This window comes from Delphinus delphis, chromosome 3 (genome assembly GCF_949987515.2).
Source record: "Delphinus delphis chromosome 3, mDelDel1.2, whole genome shotgun sequence".
Lineage (NCBI taxonomy): Eukaryota > Metazoa > Chordata > Mammalia > Artiodactyla > Delphinidae > Delphinus > Delphinus delphis.
Window position 1 is genome coordinate 19192607 of NC_082685.1, and position 23408 is coordinate 19216014.

General features: G+C 38.2%; 1 protein-coding gene across 3 annotated transcripts in view; it reads right to left on the reverse strand.

Annotated features, from left to right (window-relative positions):
• The window catches only part of MAPK9 (mitogen-activated protein kinase 9), a 58274-nt gene that overhangs the window by 22851 nt on the left and 12015 nt on the right, over nucleotides 1–23408 (reverse strand). For all 3 annotated transcript variants that reach the window (XM_060008251.1, XM_060008252.1, XM_060008253.1), the window contains exons 2-4: nucleotides 16758–16928; nucleotides 4307–4436; nucleotides 1769–1827 (exon numbers count right to left, since the gene is read on the reverse strand). In XM_060008251.1, coding sequence (XP_059864234.1) covers nucleotides 1769–1827; nucleotides 4307–4436; nucleotides 16758–16879 — 311 coding nt within the window. In that variant the 5' untranslated portion in view covers nucleotides 16880–16928. The remainder of the gene's footprint in view (nucleotides 1–1768; nucleotides 1828–4306; nucleotides 4437–16757; nucleotides 16929–23408) is intronic.

Here is a 23408-nt window from a genome sequence, read left to right on the forward strand (position 1 = left end):
CTGTTGAAGTGCCAGCACTCGGTCCTTGGTCTTCTTTTCTCTAACTGTACTTACAATCTTGGTGATCTCTGGTCTCTGGTCTCAAGACTTTAAATACCATCTATAGACTGACAACTACCAAATTAATACCTTCAACCCAGACCCCCTTGCTGAACTCCAGGCTCATTTATCTAACTGCCTATTTCACAGTTCCACTTGGGTGTCCAACAGACATCTTGAACTAAAACTGAGTTCCTTCTACCCTGCCTCGCAATCTGTTCTGACTGTAGCCTTCCACATCTCAGTTGAGAGCACTTTTATCCTTCTGGTGCTCAGGCCAAAACTCCAAGTGTTGCTCTCAGCTCCTCTTTCTCTCATACCACACATCCTCTCTAGGAGCAAACACTGGGGTTCTACCTTCAAAACAGTGTCAGCATCCTATCTCTTGCCTTTACCATCACTATCACCCCTCTGGTCTAAATGCAGCCATCATAATCTCACCTGAATTGCTGCAATAGCCTCCTGACTGGTCTTCTGTGTCCTACTTCTAACAGTGGGTTCTCGACCCAGAAACCAAAGTTATTCTTTTAAAACATAAGTCAGATAAGCTTACTCTTCCTGCTGAAAGTCTTACTGACTTGTAAAGGAAAATTCTTACAGTGGCCTAGAGGCCCAGCAGTGTCTGGCCCTGTCACTTCTTTGAACCCACCTCTTCAACTTTCCTCTGCTTCTTCTGATCCAGCCACACTGGCTCTTGCTGTTCTTATAACACACCAGGCACACTCCCTCTTCTGCTCCTTTACACTGCCTGTTCCTTCTATCTTGATACTACCTTCCCCCAAATATCTGTAGGACTAACCTCCTCACTTCCTTGAAGGCTTTCTTCACATGTCACCAATCCAGTGAGGTCCTTCCCTAACTACTCTACTTAAAGTTGCAACCTGACTCCTAACGCCCAGCACTTCTGAACCCCCTTACCCAGCTCCATTTCTTCTACAACATTTGCCACACATCCTAATGAATGACATCATTTCCTTATTTGTTATGTTGACTGTCTATCTTCCCTGGCTTTCCTGCAAGCTCTAGGAAGAAATATGACCACCTGCGATTCTTAAAAAATGAAAGGGATTTTTGCTGTTTTGGTCACTAAAGTATGCCAAGTTCAAGAGACTGTCTAGCACACAGTTGGCAATCAAATATTTGTTTGGTTTTTTTTTTGGCCTCACCGTGTGGCTTGCGGGCTGAAAGCATGGCGTCCTAACCACCACACTGCCAGGGAATTCCTGGCAATCAAATATTTGTTGAATGAATGAATGAATACATGAATAAATTTAGGATAAAGTTGTGTATTATATCTCAATAATAAATTAATATCTCATTTCATCATTACTAAGATAATTCTATTTCACATTTTGGAAGTTTAATGACTTACCCATTTCAAATAATAATTATAAACACCTAAACCCTACAATCTTGGGGACTAGAGAAAAACATGTTATATTTTATATTTCAGTAAAGGAAATCAGCAGCATTAATGGCACTGTCTGCTCTGAAGAATTATTTTCAGTCATCCTTTATCTGTTGTAGAAATGATAACCATCTAGGCACAAATAGTTGAATACTATTATTCATTTTCCTTAATATTTCTCTTCTACAGAGAAAAGTGGCTAGGATATCATTTAAAAATGTGTTCTCACCTATATTTCCTAAGTAAAAAAAGGAGTTACTTTCTTTTCTAAATTTTCACTCTTTGATGAGCAGTGTATTACTGAATAAAAATTATACTTACACATCTTGAAATTCTTCTAGAGTTTTCTGTGGTGTAAACACATTTAACAAACTAATTATCTGAAAAGAGAAAATTATATCTCAGCATGTCAAATGACTCTACTTGATTATAAAAATTAAGTTTAACATTAAAGTGTGTTAAAACTAGAAAAAAAATCGCAGCAGAGCTTTGTATTTATTATTATTGTTATTGCTTTTACCAAAACATTCTATTACACAGCATTTGAAAAAAGCTAAATGATTAGGATTCTCAACTTGGAAATAATATGCACTTTTAATCAAATCACTTTTATGTGTCCCCAGTAACTTATTACTATAGAATTTTAACACATAATGTCTTTCTAGCTCTGAACATAAAAAAGTAGCAATTACAAGTAGAAAAACACTAAATAAAGCAATATGTTAACTCTGAAAACTTAAATACAATATCCAAATTTCTAAAAAGTTTTGAAATGTAAAGGCTAAGCTTATATTTTTGGTATGATAAAGATGAAATGCCTCATAGCATTACCTATTAACATTACCTTTATGTAAGGAGGATTCAAGAACGGACCCCACCACAGGCCTTGGTCCTGGCACCCCAATGGTTAAACAATGAATTCTGCTGCTTGAGCATCAAACACACGTCCTCAATCATTTCAAATGACTGAGGGAAAGATGAATTATTCAGTATATAGGATTGGAGTGGCTGGCTAGCCAAGGGGGAAAAAACTAGATTCATACTTCAATCTTTACACCAAGATAAACTCAAAATGGAACAAAAATTTAAATCTAAAACATGAAACCATGAAACATTAAAATATGAATAAACATTTATACAATTCTGGTGTAGAAAAGCCTTTTCTAAGCATGACAGGAAACCTAGGAGATTTGATTATGTTAAACACAACAACAAAAATCAGTATGACAAAAACAACCTAAATTAGGTCAGATGGAAAAGTGAGGGTTGACAGCTTTAATATACAAAGATCTTCTATAAATGCATAAGAAAGAAACCAACAGTCCTAGAGAAAAATGGACAAAGGCCATGAAAAACAAACTCTCAAGAAATAAAAATAAATGGCTAATAGAGATATGGAAAGAAAATCAACCTCACAAATAAAAATAAGGTATCATTTGTCATCTATCAGTTTGGTAAGGTAAAACAAATCAACAGTATGTAGCTCTGGGGTATTTTGAAATAAAAGACATACTCAGATACTCAATAAAAGTGTAAAATTGACAGTCTTCCTTGAGGTTAATTTGTCAGTATATATTATTAAAACCAAAAGTGTGCATAGTCTTTGACCCAGCTATCTTGGCCAAGGAATTCACCTGGACAAGTGTGCAAAGATGCAACGTATAAGGATGTTCACTGCAGCACTGCTTATAATAGCAAAAAACTGGAAACAATCTAAATATCTGATAATAGGTGATTGGTTAAATGAATAACTGTGCATCTGTACTATGTAGCCATTTAAAAAATGGTTTATATCTATGTTCATTAATGTATATGAGATCTAGCAACATTCCACTAGGGAAAAAGCAGGATGTGTAATAACATAACTGAGCTTATTTATGTATGTGTGTATATATATGCATAAGAATGCTCACCAAAATGTTAATGATAGTGGGTGGTGGGATTCAAGGATTTTTCTTTCTTGTTTATACTGTTTGAATTAAAAATAATAATAAACATTTTTTTGTAACCTGAAAAAAAAACTTTTTTACTTTTTGTTTTAAACCTGTAAAATAAAGCATGCATTGGAGAATTTAAAAACAAACTCAAACCACAGACTCAAAAGATTGAACCTATCTTAGTTTTGTGTTTAATGTCCCTACACCAGAAAAATCCAGCATAAATGTTACAACAAAAGGAGCCATATAGAGTTGAGTGTACTTTTAAATACTTATCCCCCCCACCCCGTAACAAAAAGAGGTCACATGGGAGGGGATCTCCAAAGCCCCTGCCAGACTTAACATTTTATAATTTTATAACATGGCAAGGTTATCAAAATCATGTTCAAAATAATGCTCAGGCATCAGTAGTAGAACATAAAATGGGCCTGAGTACCTCATTTTCTAGAGATATACTGTTTTTCCTTAAAATTTACAATGCTTTGATTTCTGTAGAGATGCCAAGTACAACTATCTTGAATATAACATCATCTAATAACATTTATTTAAATAAATGTGAATATGTAAAAGCTACTTATAGAACAACGTTTTTCTAAAAAGTATTTGGATATTTCTCAATTTGCCAGGTCAATACTGTTGCCATTTTATACACAGGGAAACAGTGAAAACCAAATGGTTACAAGGTTAATTGACATTCCCATCTGTGTTGAGTGACCTAAATTCCTATGGACAATGATGCCTCTTGCTGACTTCAATATCTCCAATGTTGATTGAAAATTCTGTCAATAAAATATAACCATTTAAATAGTATTTTTATCACTAGTTTACCCTAGGTCTAAACTCATTGTATCTCCAAAGACCCAGATGATTATGGCAGCATTGACAACATTAAAGTATTAGAGGAAATATAGACATAACTTACATTTTTATGATTGACACATTTTAAGAGGACAAGTTCACGATAAGCTCTCTTTGCATGAGTCTGATTCTGAAAAGGACGGCTTAGTTTCTTGACTGCAACATTTATCCCAAGAACTGTATCAAAAGCAGCACTATAATTAAGAAATATAATAGGCAACCCATTAGGATGATTTTGGAATATACAGCAATGCAGAATGTACATTCAATGTATTATCTTTTTAAATGAATAACAAATAAGGAAAAATCTGCTTGCTTCCACTCTGGTACTTCTGCACATTAAGAGCAAGGTGAGTTGGCTAAGCGTGCAGGACGAACGGACTCCTCTGCAGAGGCGCCACCATGGCAGCTGAAGCTAGGATGGGATTCAGCAATCTTTGCACATGGACGTCTCATTATATTAGTTGAGATTATTATGTTCAGAACCAAGTAATTTAATACAGAGCATGTAAGACTGCCCAGAAAACAAAATCTTCAGTTTAAATATGCCAATAAGTTGAAAAAAAGTCACTGGTATCACAGAATGAAATATAAGTATATTTTGGAGTATCACAGTGGAGAAAATGGTTTGAACTCATGAGACGGATATAATAAATCTAGATTTTGATTGATTGTGTTTTTCCCAGATGTAAGAATCTAAAAGGAAAACAGAAGCCAAAATCTCAGTTCATGGTAAATCCCCAAGATACAAAATCCCTAACATAAGCAATTGCTATACATAAAATTCTGCTAGAAATACCTCCTCATACTACTATGGTTAAGAAATAAAATCTTCTAGGATCTTTGTTTCCAGAATCTCAAGTTCCCAGCTGAAATTTATGATTAATTTTCCTCCAGAAAATAGACAGGAAAAATTGAGTACCTTCTGTACTAGTTTCAAGCTAGCACTAACAGTATGATTGCTGTCACTGTTACCTTTTGGCTCCTCATCAGGGGTTAAAAGCTGCTAAAGATCATCTGAGAACCTAAGCACCATTTAAAATACTGTTTCTATTTATTTATTCTATTCAGTTTATAACACTGTTTACACTTATTCACTTCTATTAATTTTTTTTTGCCAAAAAACCCAAACTTAATTCAATTTTAACTTTTTAAAATTAAAGGCTGTCTGCTGTAGCATTTGGTTAAGAATTATTAGAAGCTTCCTGTTACTTTGGAATTACTTTTTCTTTAATTCACATTATGTGTTCATGTATACACAGATGTAAAATCACATGCCCAGGGACTTCCCTGGTGGTCCAGTGGTAAAGAATCCGCCTTCCAATTCAGGGGACTTGGGTTCAATCCCTGGTTGGGGAACTAAGATCCCACATGCTGTGGGGCAACTAAGCCCGTGTGCCACAACTACTGAGCTCACATGCCGCAAACTGCAGAGTCCATGTGCTCTGGAGCCTATGGGCCACAAGTAGAGAGAAGCCCGCATGCCACAAGGAAAGATCCCACACGCCTCAATGAAGACCCTGCGTGCCACAACTAGGGCCTGACGCAGCCAAAAAAAATAATAAAGAAAATTAATTAATTAATTAAAATCACATGCCCATATGCAAATGTAATATTCATATGGATTATAAAATGTCAAAAATAAATCTATTTGTGAAACAAATCATTAATTAATACATGCACATGTGATTTGTACATATATATATAGATATATATATATATCTATATATATATATATCTATATCTCTGTCTTGAGAATTTAAAAACAGACACACCTTTTTTGGTCTCAAAAGTTTTTGTCCAATGAGCCAAATGGACCAATTCTGAATATCTGAGCAGACTCATGCTTCCCCATTCCTAGTTCCAACTCCAGGAGGAGCTACCTTCAGTTATTCCTGGCTTTACTTCTTTTAGTAATATCTCAACTCCAAAGAACATACTTTTATCACTATTTCCTCATTTATCAACTTCAGAAATTAGCTATTTACTCCCCATTACGAACACTGAGGATTTAGTCACTTCATTGAAACCCCCAACTCCTCCTAGTTTTTTGTTCTCATGTTATTATTATTATTATTATTATTTGTTGTTGTTGTTGGTACGCGGGCCTATCACTGTTGTGGCCTCTCCCGTTGCGGAGCACAGGCTCCGGACGCGCACGCTCAGCGGCCATGGCTCACGGGCCCAGCCGCTCCGCGGCATGTGGGATCTTCCCAGACCAGGGCATGAACCCGTGTCCCCTGCATTGGCAGGCGGACTCTCAACCACTGCGCCACTAGGGAAGACCTCTCATGTTATTTTTAACTTTTCCCTTGGTCACCCTTGTAACTTTAAATAACATGCCTAAACTTGCTGCATCAACTTTCAAAGGAACCTCTTGCTCCCCACTATGTAAAATGAGAATATTACACTTCATCTCCTTTTTCCTCCAGCTCTCTAATCTCTTTTCCTCCAATTTCTGTCTTAAATGGTCAAGTTTAATAACACATCTTTCAATCCCTATAATTAAATCTTCTGTGTTTCTTCCTTAGGATGTGTCTAAAAGTTGAAAATCGACTTACAGAGTGTATGTATGTATGTGCACACATGTAAACATTACTAATTTCAGAGCGAGGATTACATTTCATTTCTAAAGATCACATGACCCTTGCCACTCATAAGAGAATGTGATTGTTTCCAGCATTAAGGTTAAATGGATTCTCTTCTAACATTCCGTAAGTTCTCAAACATCATGCTGCTTTAAATTTGTTTTATTCTTAGATCGTGACTTTTTCTAACTTTTCTACCACAAGTTTCTAATAAACTTTTTTTTTCTTATTAAGAGAAGACAAATATACCTCTTTAGAGCTGTCACTAGTACTTCTTACCTCCTTACTCACATTATCTATTGTTTGGAATCTATTCCATTTTTCAGAAAGACATTTTTCTTGGGGTTTCAAGGCCTGATGTGTACCTATCGCCCTGGGATTTCTTTTCTCTGGCTTCCACTGTTTCTGGTGTTACACGTTCTTGTATTCTTTCTTGTTGGAGTACACTCTCAAGGAATTTCCTCAGAAAAAAAGGGCATGGAAGATAAATTATCTTACTCTTCCTTTATCCTTGATTGATAGTTTGTCTTCTAAGCTCGAAATCAATTTTCTCTCAGAGCTCCAATGATTTCCAAAGTTGAGTGCTGTTGGTGAGAAGGCGTATGCCTGTCTGGTATTCATTCTTTTGCTTCCTTTTTTGTTCCTCGTCTTAATGATTTATTACAAAGAACCATGTTTTGTCAACAACCCCAAAGTGCTCCCCCCCACTAATCACTATCCTTCCTGCCCCCCAAAGACAATAACTACTTCTGACTTTATTTTTATACTATAATTAAATATATTTATTTGGCTGTGCTGGGTCTTAGCTGCTGCACGCAGGATCTTCAATCTTCATTGCGGCATGCAGGATCTTTTAGTTGTGGCATGTGGGATCTAGCTCCCTGACCAGGGATGGAACCTGAGCCCCCTCCATTGGGAGCATGGAGTCTTAGCCACTGGACTACCAGGGAAGTCCCCTACTTCTGACTTTTATCATAATCACTTCCTTGCTTTTACCAGCTAAACATGTATCTTCAAGCCCCTGCATCATTTATTTTTGCCTGGTTTTTGAAACTGTCTATGTCTGACTTCTTTCACTCAACATTATATTTGTGAGGTACATCCGTTGTTGTGTGAAGCTATAACTCATTCTGTGTCATCGCTATAATACTCCTTTGTTATGATTATATGACATAATGTTGATAGATACATTGGTTGTTTTCAGTTTACAAGCAAAAAACATGGTCATAAACATTCTTGTACATGGTTCTGGGCATGCATTTCTGATGAGTAGATAGCTAAAAGTGGTATTACATATAGTTTATTTTAGTAGATAATGCCAAACTGTTTTCTGAAGTGGTTTGTTCTATCAATTTCGAGGCATTTGATTTTTTTGTCGTATATTGACCCTGTGTCCTGCAAGAGGGCCAAGTTTAACAAAAGGGAGATGACAAGGGAAGGGGTGGGGGGGCACTAATCCAATCACGAGAACCCTTTAGAAGCAGAGTTTGTTTTGGTTGGTGGGAAGAGGGGAAAGTCAGAGAGATCTGAATCCTGAGAAGGACTAGACATGTTGTTGCCTTTAAGATGGAAGGGGGGTCACGTGAGAAGGAATGTGGGAGCCTCTAGGAGCAGAGTGGCCCCTGGCTGATAGAGAGCAAGGGAATGGAATGGAGACCTCTGACCTACAGCTGCAAGGAACTGGGTTCTGCGAAGAATCTGAACGCACTTGAAAGCAAATTCTTCCCCAGAGCCTCCAGATAAGAGCCCAGTCCAGTGACACCTTGATTTCAGCCTTGTGAAATGCCAAGCAGAGAACCCAGGGAAGCCCACCCAGATTTCTGGCCTACAGAACTATGAAATTATAAATGGTTGTTGTTCTGCTTTAAACCACTAAGTTTATGGTAATTTGTTACGCAGCAATAGAAAACAAATACATCCTCTCTTCCATATTTTTCTACCCTTTTGTCTCCCCAGGCTTCATTCTGGATACTTTTTTCCTCACCTATCTTTCAGATCACAATTCTCTCTTCAGTTATATCTAATATGCTTTTAAACCCACCCATTAACTTCATAATTCAATTACTATGTCTTATAGTTCTATAATTTCTATTTAGTTGTTTTAAGTTTTCATTTTCCACCAAAACTTTTTCATACTGTCTTTTATCATCCTGAACATAACATCATAACTCTTTGGAAGTCTGGATCCAATAATGCCAATAACCCCTGTGGATCTGTTTCTTTTCTCTGTTGTTTGTGCTGGATTTTGTGAATGTTGTCCAATCTCCTTGTGTGACTAGTTATTTCTGATTACGTCTTGCACCTTGAACTTGCAAAACTGTTTGCTATCTAGAAATAATTTGATATCCAGTATGATCTATCTTCCTCCAGGTAGAATTTACATTTATTTCTGCAGGGTACCTGGGGGCACTAGCAATTTGGGCTCACCTCACTTTGGGTTCAGCAAATGAGATGATGTGAAGTTAAGTGGCAGTTCCTGCAAGGGCCAGTTTCTTTTTGGTTCATCCTTACTTCTAGGATGCAGCCCTTTATCGGACCTAGTTAAAGCAAAGGAAGTTCACTAAGCCCCTTTAGAGGGCCCTGGACGCCAAACCCTGTCTCCTATAGCCCCACAAGGCAGTCCAAAGGACTCTAAGTCTCTCAGCTGCCCACTCCAGAATTTTCAAATGCCCTCAAGGGAAAGAACACCCCAAATCCTGGGCTCCTCTTACTAGGCTTCTCCTTCTCCAGATACTGGCCTAATAAATTCTTCATTTACTTACTCGCTCTCTAGGGGCAAATGCTGAGCATGGGGGTAGGGGTGGGAATGTTGGGAGCCAACTAGCAAAACTGTTTCATAGACACACTTTTAATTAACATCCCTACTTCTAGCCACCCGTTTCATCTTCGTTTTTTGTATCTGGCATCTGTATACTCACAACCTCTTTGGAGTTCTACTATAGATAGGTTCTCTTCTTTGTGGCAAATGTCTTACCTACTTATTCTCACTTCCTCTGCAGAAACTTGTTAAATGCTCTCATATCCACTGATTACTGCTCTCCTGTCTCTTTGTTTAGGTGTCTGATCTTAAATTAGAAGTTCCAAACTATACATTTTAGAGGTGTAACTATAAAGACACAATGATTTGCCCAAGGTCACTAAGAACTACTGCTATGAGGATCTGAGCTGGACTTAGAACTCAGTTCTCCTGAATCATAGCCTTCCTATGTCTTATAGCATATATCTTCTTTATCACAAAAATTTTGTTGTGGACATTATGTTTATTTATATATACTAACAGAAAACAAAACAGTATAAGAACAGGCCAACATTCATGCTTGTACAGAACTAGAGGAAGCAAAAAGGGATAAGAGCTATACAACCATTTCATGTTAAGGTTGTAACTGTCACTTCTAAGCATTGTCAGATCTAATATTACACTTTTTTTTTAAACATTTCATAAAAGATGCTCAACATTGTTGATTATTAGAGAAATGCAAATCAAAGCTACAATGAGGTACCACCTCATAGCAGTCAGAATGGCCACCATTAAAAAGTCTACAAGGGACTTCCCTGGTGGCACAGTGGTTAGGAATCTGCCTGCCAATGCAGGGGACACGAGTTCGAGCCCTGGTCTGGGAAGATCCCACATGCCGCGGAGCAACTAAGCCCGTGCGCCACAACTACTAAGCCTGCGCTCTAGAGCCCGCAAACCCCAACTACTGAGCCCACCCGCCTACAGCCCATGCTCCACAACAACAGAAGCCACCACAATGAGAAGCCCACACACCACAATGAAGAGCAGCCCCTGCTCGCTGCAACTAGAGAAAGCCCGCACGCAGCAATGAAGACCCAATGCAGCCATAAATAAATAAATAAATTTATATATATATAAAAAGTCTACAAATAACAAATGCTGGAGAGGGTGTGGAGAAAGGGAACCCTCCTACACTGTTGGTGGGAATGTAAGCTGGTACAGCCACTATGGAGAACAGTATGGAGGTTCCTCAAAAAACTAAAAATAGAGCTACCATATGATCCAGCAATCCCACTCCTGGGTATATATAAAGACAAAACTATAATTCAAAAAGATACATGCACCCCTATATTCATAGCAGCACTATTCACAATAGCCAATACATGGAAACAAAGTAAATGTCCATCTACAGATGAAAGGATAAAGAAGATGTGGGACATATATACAATGGAATACTACTCAGCCATAAAAAAGAACGAAATAATGTCATTTGCAGCAACATGGATGGAACGAGATTATCATACTAAGTGAAGTAAGTCAAAAAGAGAAAGACAAATACCATATGATATCACTTATATGTGGAATCTAAAATATGACACAAATGAACCTTTATGAAACAGAAACAGACTCACAGACATAGAGAACAGACTTGCGGTTGCCAAGGGGGAGAGAGGTGGGAGAGGGATGGATTGGGAATTTGGGGTTAGCAGATGCAAACTATTATATGTTAGAATGGATAAATGACAAGATCCTACTGTATAGCACAGGGAACTATATTCAATATTCTACGATAAACCATAATGGAAAATAATATTTTAAAAAAAGAATGCATATATACATATAACTGAACCATTTTGCTGTACAGCAAAAATTAACAACATTGTAAATCAACTATATTTCAATTAAAAATTTTTTTAATAAAAGCAGAAAAAAAAAGTTAAGCACTTCGTAGAACTGTTTCATAAAACAAATAGTCCTTACTACTTTGGTTAAACAGCTTGACATTTTAGAAGGAGAGAGAAAAAGTGAATATATATATATATATGAAAGAAATGTACACATATTTTCCCCGTAGAGCTTTAAAACCTTGAATTACTTAATTCTACTAATAACTTAATTTTATAAATACTTCAAATGATAAACATTTTAAAACTTACTTCCTAATTATTTTACTAACAGTTTTAATGAACAACAAAAACATAGAAACAAATAAATCAGATAACTGTAAAAACAATTCAAAATTAGGAGTCAGAATATTTTATTTGGACCCCAGCTCCTCCTTTTAATCCTGTATCAATACCTGCACTTTGGTTTACCTGCACACCTGTCCCTATATCTTTATCAAGCTCTAGTTTAAATAGATGATTAACAAGTTTTGTAAACCATTCATTATTGCTACTATGATATTTTACTTCTCAAAAATGTAAAAACACATGTATATTAGTTTCCTATTGTTGCTATAACAAATAAGCACAGATTTACTGATTTAAGACACAAATTTATTATCTTACAGTTCTGGAGTGTGTGTGTGTGTGTGCACACATGTGCACATGTGCATCAATCAAACCAATCACATACTCCTTGGTTCGATCAGAGAGAAGGCTCTATTCCAAGCATGAGGTAAGATTATCTGACGTTCCACAGGTAAGTCTCAAAAGATCAGGGATAGTGTCAGGACAGGGACAGAAGAGCAGGGTTTCAGAGGAGACTCCAACCAGGAGATGCAGTGGGGACAAAAGTGATGGGCGTGGGAAAGAACCTGTCATATTTGCAGAGAAGGGACCATTGGAGATAAGAAGTTATCTAAAAGTTAGGGCTTGATGGTGGGTATACTCAAGCCCTTCCATCACTGATGAGGAAGAAAGGAGTCTAACTGGCACCATTCATAGTTTCTTGCTCTATCTACACAGCAGAACAAGGTAAAAGATCCTCTCCTTGAACCGTGTATAAAAAGAACACTTTTCTTTTAAGGACCTTAAAGCATAATGCCAATATCCAAGACTCTGTGCAAAACAGAGCCAGGAAAAAATCCTCTGAAGACATGTGGGGGAAGTATCACAGGAAACGTTTCTCTCTTGTCAGTCTGGGACTACCATTGCCTGCACCACCACTGCTGCAGTTCAATGGTACCACAAAGCCTCAAGCCTAGAAGGAAGGTGAGGAGTAGTCACCCACCTTCCCGGCTGAGAGGAAGCCAGCACAGGCTCTGGTAGAAAGTAGCAGTAAAGTAATAATGGAAACCAGGTCTCCAACCATCTAGGCCCAGCTCTCGTGACGGCACCTCCTCTAAAAGCCAAAAGAAAACATCCCAGAAGTCTAAGAATAATTTTCATAATTGCACAAACATTTCTAAAAGAAAGTATCAATAATTTGAATCAAGTTAACTAACCTCTTTTCCATGCATCAGTAAAGTTAACCCAACTAAAAGGTTTTGATCTGGTAATGAATAACTGGCTTGGGTTACAAAGTTAAGTGACTAATTACATCAAAGATCACAAAATAAACTCTAGCTGTGCAAAAGGCTCATTAAGAGCTATTTTAATCAGTTCAAAGACTTCTTTCTTGAGCAGAAAAGCGTGAAACCCAGTTTTTGATCCTTCCTTAAAATCAAAATTCAGGCTATGGAAGTGGGAATTTGCAAGACGTGAAATTTAGGATGGTGTTAAAATTTTAGCCTCTACATGTATGTGAGGTGAAAGTTGCTCATACAAATGTTAATAAAATTGTCATAACATTATTTAAATGAAAATACTAAGAGTTAAGTGAAAGTACAGTTAAGGCTATATCAATATGTAACGTAAGTTACAAGAAAATGACAACATATTTTAATGCATAATATAACATGAAAATATTACATATAATACTATAGTATCAGGGGTTAAATATCCATTAAAAATGACAAATATCCTTAAGTTAAGGCACCTTTCAGTTTACATTTTTTTTCAAAAAAAATTTTTTTAAGGGGGGATTCACATAAACATAAAATGAACCATTTTAAAGTGAACAATTCAGTAGCATTTAGCACATTCACAGTGTTGTGCAATCACCACCTTTAAGTAACCCCAAAAGATTTTCATCACCCCAAAAGGAAACTCCATACCCATTATGAAGTTGCTCCCCATTCCTCTCTCCCCCTTGCCCTTGTTACCACCAATCTGCATCTTTCTCTATGGATTTACCTACTTTGGATATTTCACATAAATGGACTCATATAATAATACTACCTTTTATGTTTGGCTTCTTTCACTTAGCATGTTTCTGAGGATCATCTATGTTGTAGCATATATCAGTGCTTCATTTTTTTTATGAATAATATTCCATGTATGTATATAACACAGCTTGTGTATCCATTCATTTATTGATGGACATTTGGGCTGTTTCCACCTTTTGGCTATTGAGAATAGTGCTGCTATGAACATTTGTATACAAGTCTTTTTTGAACATCTGTTTTTAATTCTTTTGGGAATATATCTAGGGATATTTACTGGGTCATGTAATAATTCTATGTTTAACTTGTTGAGGAACCGTCAAACTGTTTTCCACAAGTGGCTGCACCATTTTACATTCTCGCTGGCAGTGTATGAGGGTTGTAATTTCTTCACATCCCCGCCAATCTTTGTTATTTTCCATTTTGTTGATTATGACCACCTAGTGGGTATGAAGTAGTACCTCACTGTGGTTTTGATTTGCATTTCCCAAATGGCTAACAATGCGCATCTTTTCATGTGTTTATTGGCCATAAATCTTCTTTGGGGAAATGTCTATTCAAGTCCTTTGCCTGTTTTTTTTTTTTTTTTTTTAATTGGGTTGTTTGATGAGAACCTACTGTATAGCACAGGGAACTCTACTCAGTGCTCTGTGGTGACCTAAATGAGAAGGAAATCCAAAAAGGAGGGGATATATGTATACGTATAGCTGATTCACTTTGTTATACAGCAGAAACTAACACAACATTGTAAAGCAACTATACTCCAATTAAAAAAAAAAAAGGATGCTTTTACCTAAAAATAAATAAATTGGGTTGTTTGTCTGTTTGCTGTTGAGTTGTAGGAGTTCTGTATATTCTGAATATTAGACTCTTACCAGATACACGATTTGCAAATATTTTCCCATTTGTGGGTTGTTTTTTCACTCTCTTGACAGTGTTCTTTGATACACAAAAATTTTTAATTTTGATAAAGTCCAATTTCTTCTTTTGTTGCTCATGCTTTTGGTGTCATTTCTAAGAATTCAAAGTCATGACGCTTCCCCCTTTGTTTTCTTCTAAGAGTTTTATGGTTTTAACTCTTACATTTAGGTCATCGATCAATTTTGAGTTAACCTTTTACATGATGTGAAGTAGGAGTCCAACTTCATTCTTTTGTATGTGGGTATCCAGTTGTCCCAGCACCATTTGTTGAAGAGACTGTTCTTTCCCCACTGAATAATCTTGGCATCCTTTTTGAAAATCAACTGGCCACAGATGTATGGGTTTATTTCTGGACTCTTAGTCTTTAAAATTCTTTAAAAATTCAGAACTTCCCATCTTATAATTCTACCACTGCTTTTACCAGAGGAGGTTTAGCTTATAACTGTTTATTTGGGAACTTTCATTTCAAAACTAGAATTTTTTTAATGAAAAATATACACCCATAATGAGTAAATTCATTATTAAACATTTCTTTAAAAAACAAAGATAGGAAGTAGGATATGAAAACTGGAAATCAAAACTAATCTCTGAAAAACAGTATTTTTTAAAGTAGCATGTAATTTTATTGTCATTTACCATGCTGTAATGAAGTCATTAATTTTAACTGCAAAACCCTTGTAAAGCTCTCCATTATACAATTAATTATGAATTTCTAGTCAAGCTCTTAATGTGGTTATTACATTAAATGTCCTTGATATCAGTCTTGCTTAATTCCCTATGTCAAATTACCATCCAGTTCCAAATAAGAGATGGGTTATAAATCAAAAGAATATTTTACTGTCTAGAACTTTTTATTAACATCAAAGTATCCTAATATGAACCATCCATTCACTTTAAAACTTTCCTGGCACACTGGATTTAAGTACCAATATAGCATGTTATCAATTGGAAGTTAAGATCACCACTATTTTAGATGCAAGCCAGGCATTCCTTCCAAACAGCCCCTTCCCCCTCATTAGTTTTTCTGGGAATCTCTGAACTACCACCTCCTCTCAGCTTCCAGGGCCTCTAACTACCTAAGCCAAAGAAAACAACTAACTTCCCTGATCACATATCTCTACAACAGAGGATCAGTTACTAACCACTGATGCAGATTCTCTAAACTCAACATCTCTAATAAAAATATAAACTCTCCTACCAGACCATCCAAGAGTTCTCTTTTATCTTGAATCCCCTTTACCTACAAGCTGTAATCATTGGGTGTTTAGCTTTACCACAGTTCCTTTTAGATGCAAAGACAATCTTGTTTTTACTAACCAAAAAAAGAAGAAAAGATTTGCCAAAAAACTAAGGGATAAAAAGCTTGGGAAGTGCTGATAACTGTAGTCTAGAAAACATGTGAAAAACTTTACCTTTAGCTGGCCAGTGATGTCGCGGCAGCTGACTGTCTTACCAAGCAAGAGACTAAGGTTCAGGGTCAGACCAACGGTTCTGACGTTCTGGGCTGGACACATAGTTGAAGTGAGACACCAAGGAAGAGACGGCCAGCCCAACCCCTCATACGGCATCCCTTCCTGGTTAATCCATGGGGTGATAATGACACTGACTGGCCTCATCCTGCCAATGAAGGGCAAGGCACTGCAATGACGGCGCCTAGAAATGAATAGGAGTGATTGGGAATAAAAGGGGGAGGGGGGAAAGGTGGCCAGGATGAAGAAATGAATAAAACTCCAAATTTCTGTTACAACTCACTGTCATACCTATTACTCTAATATCATAATGACAGGGGGAATGGAAAAGAAAAAAAAGAGAAAAGAAACAAAGAAAAAAGAAAAATTGCTACCTATTTAAATTTACGCAGCATTCTAAGAATTTGAGTTTGTATCCTACAATCTGACTATATGTAACTAAAGCAAGAGGTTGATTCAATTTAGCTTATAAACCTATAGCAAAGAAAAGGGTATTTTTATCATCAGTTTTTCTAAATTCTGACGACTTAGATCTATTAAGTTTTTATTACAACAAAAACTCAATCTACACTACTGAAACAGACCATACTTACCAGACAATTCCTTGGGCTCCAGAACCAATTGGTTTCAACTGCTGGTAACGTTTTAGGACAGTGAAAGTTGAATCTGCCACTTGTACACTGTAAAACTGACTATCACATTTACTGTCACTCATGATGTAGTGTCATATAATATTCCGAAGAGCTGGTACAGTCGTCAGATTCCTTGAAAGAGAAACAGAATGAACATGGATTCTTACTGAAATTATACATGCACAGCTCACTTAATAGTGTTTCAAATTCATTGGTATATAAGACAATGTGGCTGTAAGTTGGTAAACTGAGTTAGACCAAGTTCTGAACTTAAGCAACATGCAAAAAATGCAAAGACATTTTAATGGTACAAGATTATCATGAAAGGAAGGAATTCTGAGACCCTGCATGACCACATCTTAAGGGATTGGATTAGGAAATAACCACCTTTGGAGAAAAGAATTTGTACATTTTTATTAGCCATGACAAGACTACATCACTATGTGATTCCCATCAGCTTGCTTCCTGTGGGACCAGATTACACCGTGCTGTCTCAACCAGATATGGAGGCACTCTGGAGATGCTGCAAAATGAACGTCTACAATTCATTCATGCAGAAAAACAAATGGACCAGTCTTCTGCTGTGTCCACAAATTCAGGTTAAAGTGACGAACTAGAAAGCAAGTCCGATGCCAAAGTGATTGTAAAAGTGGTAAGTTAAAGAACAACGGGGTGTTGGAGGCCTGGTGACACCTGTGTGTGCCGTGGATGCTCGTGAGTGCGCTCCTACCTTGTGAGGTGGTCCCGGAGCCGGCCTACATTCCCTAAACCCTACATCACTAGTGGGCTTCAATACAGACAGCCATAGACGGAGAACTCTGTCATAAGCTACAGTCAATAACATGGACACTATGTTATCCACGAGGCATGAATATAAACTGGAAGCCCCAGAGCAGCCTTTCTGTGGTTTAGATAGTAGGCTGAGATTCCTACGCTGCAGGAGCCTGTATGATTTTATACAGAAAACAAAGCAAACAGAAATCGGCAGGCAGCTACCTTTACTCCGTTCCCTGGCTCTTGTCTGATAATGTTTATTCAAAAGTTAGCAAGCTATTTATATTGGTCATTTCTTAAAAATTAAAAAGCCAACAATAAAATCATTTAGGTAAATATTCTACACTGCTTACAAACACAGAATTTAAATTTTATTCTACAGCTTCCCCAAATTCCTGCTTCTTTGTTCTAACACCTAATATTTAATATCTACCCACTGAGTTTTTGGAGTTATGATATGTGTTTCAACACAATGATGTCTAGGACTTCCATTAAACATGGAAATTGATTAACAACAAGACTGAACAAAGAATTTAAATCAAATGAATAGTTTCTCCAACTGACTGTTGCTTCATGTTTTACCATTCTCAGGGCAGTGGCTGAGGCACAGCTGGTAGGCACAGCAGCCATTTTGACCAAGAGCCATTGCACACTGGCTGGGGATTGCGTCTGGGAGGCCAGCGTTGCACTAGATAAACTAACACACTGCTCACAAAAACCGACAGAAATTATCAGCCCTGTGTTACACTGGAGTGACCCAAGGCTTAGTGAGCTGGCCAAGCCATGCTGCTGTGAGAAGGGGGCCCTAAGCTCTAGGAGGGGAGGCATAGGTCTGTCTTGTTCATGGTGGCACCCTGTACTCCCAGGACAGGAGGACAGGGAGGGCCTGGACCCTGGGACAGAGTGACCATTCAATATACCTCTGCTGATCAGACCCATAACACTGCAGCTAATGATTCCCTCACGATGCTGCTCTATTTTACTGACATCTGAAGGAGCATCTTTTTCTTAATTTATTTATAGTTTTTAAGAGGCCGAGACAATTCATCTCAACATTTACGGGGTACCTTTGTACAAGAAAGTGATAAATAATATAGAAGACATATATCAAGATCAAACAGGTATTGGTCTTGAAGCAGCCCCTACTTCACTATTTGGGGGAGAAGTGTGAAGAATGAGTCTATTATCTACATTGTAATATAAGTTATAAAGAGGTAAGGGCCATAATCAAAATAGAAACAAAGCTGAAAGGCAAAAGAGGTCCTACCCACAAGCAGGGGTGCAGAAAACAAGAAGAGCTTCATGGAGGAGGTGGCATTTGCCCTGGATAGTTTTGCCAGAGACAGAGTAGAAGCACAGAACTCAAACTGACTGTGCTCAGACATGGTGAATTGCTCAGCTTGACTAGTGGAGTAAAAATGCAAAGGATCAGAGACAGACTCAGCGAGAAGGCAGGAGCCACTACAACCTGCTATTTCTTGGCCATGTTGTAATGCACCAGCAATACTGGTCATTCATAAAGCATTTCTTGAGCACCACTGTGGACCAGGTCCTTTGCCAGAACCTGCCTTCTGCGTTTCAAGCTTACAGAGAGCGTACACTGCGGGTATACTCAGAAGAGATCGGATGCAAGGAGAGCCCTAAACCCAGAAGAATGGAGGTTTAGGGTGAAGGGATAGGAAGTAGCATGTGCAGAGAGCTGGAGGTGCCTTCTAAGCATTACAAATCATTTGAGATTTGATTCTGCTGGGTCATGGGGGGAAAAAACTGGAGAGAAAACAAGGCCAGATCACCCCAGGCCCTGGAAGCCGCTCAGAGCCATCTGGGCCTGGGCCTGAGGGCTGTAGAGCCATCAAAGCACGAGAGGCATGGGTTCACACTTGCTTTTCAGAGAGGTCATTCGGGAAGCTGAGAAAGGGTTGGATTCGAATGGGTAGGACTCAAAACAGGCAGACCTGACAAAAATGGCAGGATTGTGGCAGGTGGGGAAAAGAAGGAAATGCACGGCTTGGAGGAAGAATGTACGTGACTTGTTGCCCTGCAGGAGATGGGGAGAAACAAAGGTGAAACAGCTGGAGGTAAGCAAGAGATAGCTGAGTTGGAAAGTACGGCTTGTTAAGTTAAGTCTGAAGTGGCCAAGGGACAGTATGACAGGCCTAGGCTGCTGACCTACTCCAGGATCCACTCCTCCCTTCATTTTAGTAACAGAAGCCACCCTGTTCCAGCTGGACAAATGGCTACCCAACTAGAGATGACATCTGGTCACTTTCCTGGCAGCCAGCTGTGGCCAGATGACTAACCTTTAGCTAATGAGATGTGAGCAGAAGTGATGTATGCTACTCCCAGATCATTTTTTTAAACAGAAAGCTGCTTGCCTTTCAATCTATCTTTCTCCCTTGCTGTTGGCTGAGGGATCAGCAGTCATAGATCCAGAGATGGAAGTCACATGCTGAAGATGCTAGAGTCACCCACCAGCCTGAGTCTGGAATGACCTTGTGGCACTGAGGTGGGCCCCATTCTGGTCCACCTGCCCACATTGAGATTGGCACAAATTAATCTCAACCTTGTTGAGCAACTCTGGAACTCTCTCTGCTACAGCTGTTGTAACCTGTACTCAGACTGGTGCAGTATTAGGTTAGCTTTTGTGAATTTGGGGAGTACATTACATTATTAGGTCAATAATTAACATAATTTCATCTCAAGATTTTAAATAATTTTAAAATTAAAATAAGTTTCCCTTATTAGGCAGAAAAAAAAAAATCACCTAAGACAGAATCTGTCAAAGCCACCTCCTCTGTCAATCTTGGGCTTCATGGGCTTCATGAGAGCAAGAGAAAGAACCCCAAACCAAACTAAGAAAGCATGTAATTTAGCTATTAATGAAATCAACTCTCTCTTGAGATTGTATTTCAACAAAATGGACCTCAACCTGGTTTCAGAAGACAATTTACAAATTGAGAGGTGTTAAGAATTCTTCATGCAACCACATTACCAACACATTAAGAATTCTTCATGCAACCACATTACCAACACACTGAAGGTGCAGTCCCTGCCTTAACTTCCCTCACCAGAAGATGCTGGTTCCTCACCTCGGTTCCCAGCAGTGGGACCCAGTGCCTACCGTGTTCACTGTCACTCGGCTTCTGCAGGTCTGCCTCTGCCTCCCTCTGCCAAGTCAGAAGCTCCTCAAAAGCAGGGAGGGCCTGTCTTCCCTCTCATAAGACATTGTTCAATGCCCACCATTTTTCCACTGAAAAAGCTCCTAGAAGAACACACTCTGCTCCTACAGACCTAACTGTGGTGAGTGGGTGCCTTGAGGTTAGGAATTGGCAAAGCCTTTGCTAAAGGCATCTGGCTCATGTCCACACTCTCCCCACTTACCATACTGCTTTGATGAATGCTTGTTTAATGAAATGCTCTAATCGAAAATCTCTATTTCTCCAAGACTGGAGACCTGTAAAATCTACCCACTCTATAAATAAACATTGGGCAGGAGAAACCTTCCTACCTGTTTAGAGCCTAGAATAAGAAATGCTTTAAAAAATTTTTTCTCTACCTCTAGTATTCTAAATATAAGCAATTCAGGTACTATAAATATTAAATCTGATTAACTTTTCTAAATAGAAAAATTAGCTCTAACTACAGCTTTACATAGTTATAAAATTTTAAAGTGGGAAAGAACAGTGGAGAGCATACAGTCTGAGTCTTGTGGGGATGACAGCTACCATTTACTGAGTTCTCCTAACAAACTCCTGACCGCCTCCTGTGTGCCAAGCATGAGGTACCAGCTGTCAATGGAGTACTAATTGGACAGTCCCTTCCCTCAAACCACCAACTGCATATTTATCACACCACGTAGGAGGTGTCCTAGGGGAATGCACAGGCTGCATGGCAGAAGCCCAGCAGAGTAGTGTCCAGAGGGCAGAGTGAGAGAACAAGTGGAATGTGTGAGTGAGAGACGGATGTAAAGGAAGGCTTCCTGGAGGAGGCAAGACCTGCGTGCAAGTTAAGTATCAACCTAGGTGTGATGAAACAGGTACTTTCACACATGATGGTGAGAACTATAAATTAGTAAAACATTTTTTGGAAGCAAAATAGGTAATACCTAAGGAAAAATTTAAATGCACAAGACTCCTAACCTGGCAACTACAATTCTATAAATGTATCTGACAAATACATGTGTACAAATATTCAAAGATATTTGTGCAAGGATGTTTGTTGCACTGCTTGTAACAGGCAAAAAACTAGAAATAACCTAAAAAGTACCCTTGGAATGACTGAATAAATTACGGCACAAAAGTATAATAAAGCCATTAAAAACAATGCAGGGACTTTATGCATTGATATGGAAAGATGTCTAAGATATATAAGGAAATAAAGCAAGTTAAAGAAGACTGCATACAGTAAATTCCAATGTATGGAAAAATACACAAACACATGCACACACACACACACACACAATATGCTAGCAAGTGCAGAGAAAGAGTGGGAAATGAGACTTTCATTCTTGCCATTATAACTTCCTGTTCTTTTTTTTCAAACTATGCACATATTTCACATTTTAAAAACTAAACAAACATTTTTAAATGAAAAGTTGCAAAATGGTCACTCTGACACCTTTACAGAGAATGGATTTGAGGCAGATGAGACTGGAGGCAGGAAGGCAAGTGGGCCAGGCTCTGAGTACACAGTTATACACCTTCTCCTAACAGCCTGTGAGGCGCGTGGTACTGTCCTCACTCTGCAAATGAGGAAACAAAACTGAGACAGTAAGGAACTTGCCCAAATTCTCAGCTGGAAAGTGGCACGGCCTGGATTTGAATTGAGGTGTATTTGACTACTATATCCATGTTTTTCCCAATATACTACTGTAATATCTCTAATTTTACTTAGAAAGTAAAGTGACTGTCCAAGGCCTGGTCAAGACCAGGCCAGAATAACGCAGATCTTCACATCTCATCTTGTTGTCTTCACCCCACTAAGACACTTTCTTCTGATGATGAAGATAATTCAGTGATCCATAGACTCAAACCTTTAATCACACTAATGTTTCAGAATACCCAGGACATTCAATATTTAAATTAACTGACTGCTGTGATTAAAAGCAGATTTTCACAATCACCCTCTTTGTTTCAATGCTTGCTGCTGAAAGTTTTAATCAAATTGTTTTTTCCTACTTTAATTCATATTAAAAATAGCATAGCACAACAACTTAATCTTTCTTGGATAACCAAAATCTTCACAGCACCGCAGGGCCATTCTTCTGAACATCAGTTCTTAAGTTACAGTACATACTATGATACAGAATTGGTTATTATGTCACTCACAGGGACGTGAGTGACTCCAGCAAGGATTCTTCCTGCCAGCTCCTTGTAGTCGTCAGTCTCCCCATCTCCAGGCCCAATGCCCGATACCCAGTGTTGTGAGTAAAGGCCTCATTGCTCCCCAGACATACCAATAGCCAAAGTGCTCTCCCAGCCTCCATTCCTGATACCTCCAAACCACTGTATATATACCACATTGGAAAGAAAGATCTGTCCACTTGAAAACCTTTACATGAATGCTTATAGCAGCTATATTTGTAATAGTTCAAAACTGGAAACAATCCAGATGTCCTTCAGTGGGTGGGTGGTTAAACAAATTGCTGTATGTCAATACCATGGACCATCACCCAGCAATAAAAATGATCGAACTACTGATATACATTACAACTTGGGTGGGTCATAAGGGTATTATGAAATTTTAGTGACAATTTTTAGTGATAAAAGCCAATTTCACAAGGTCCATAGGACATAATTCCATTTATACAACATTCTTGCAATGAAAATTACCTATATT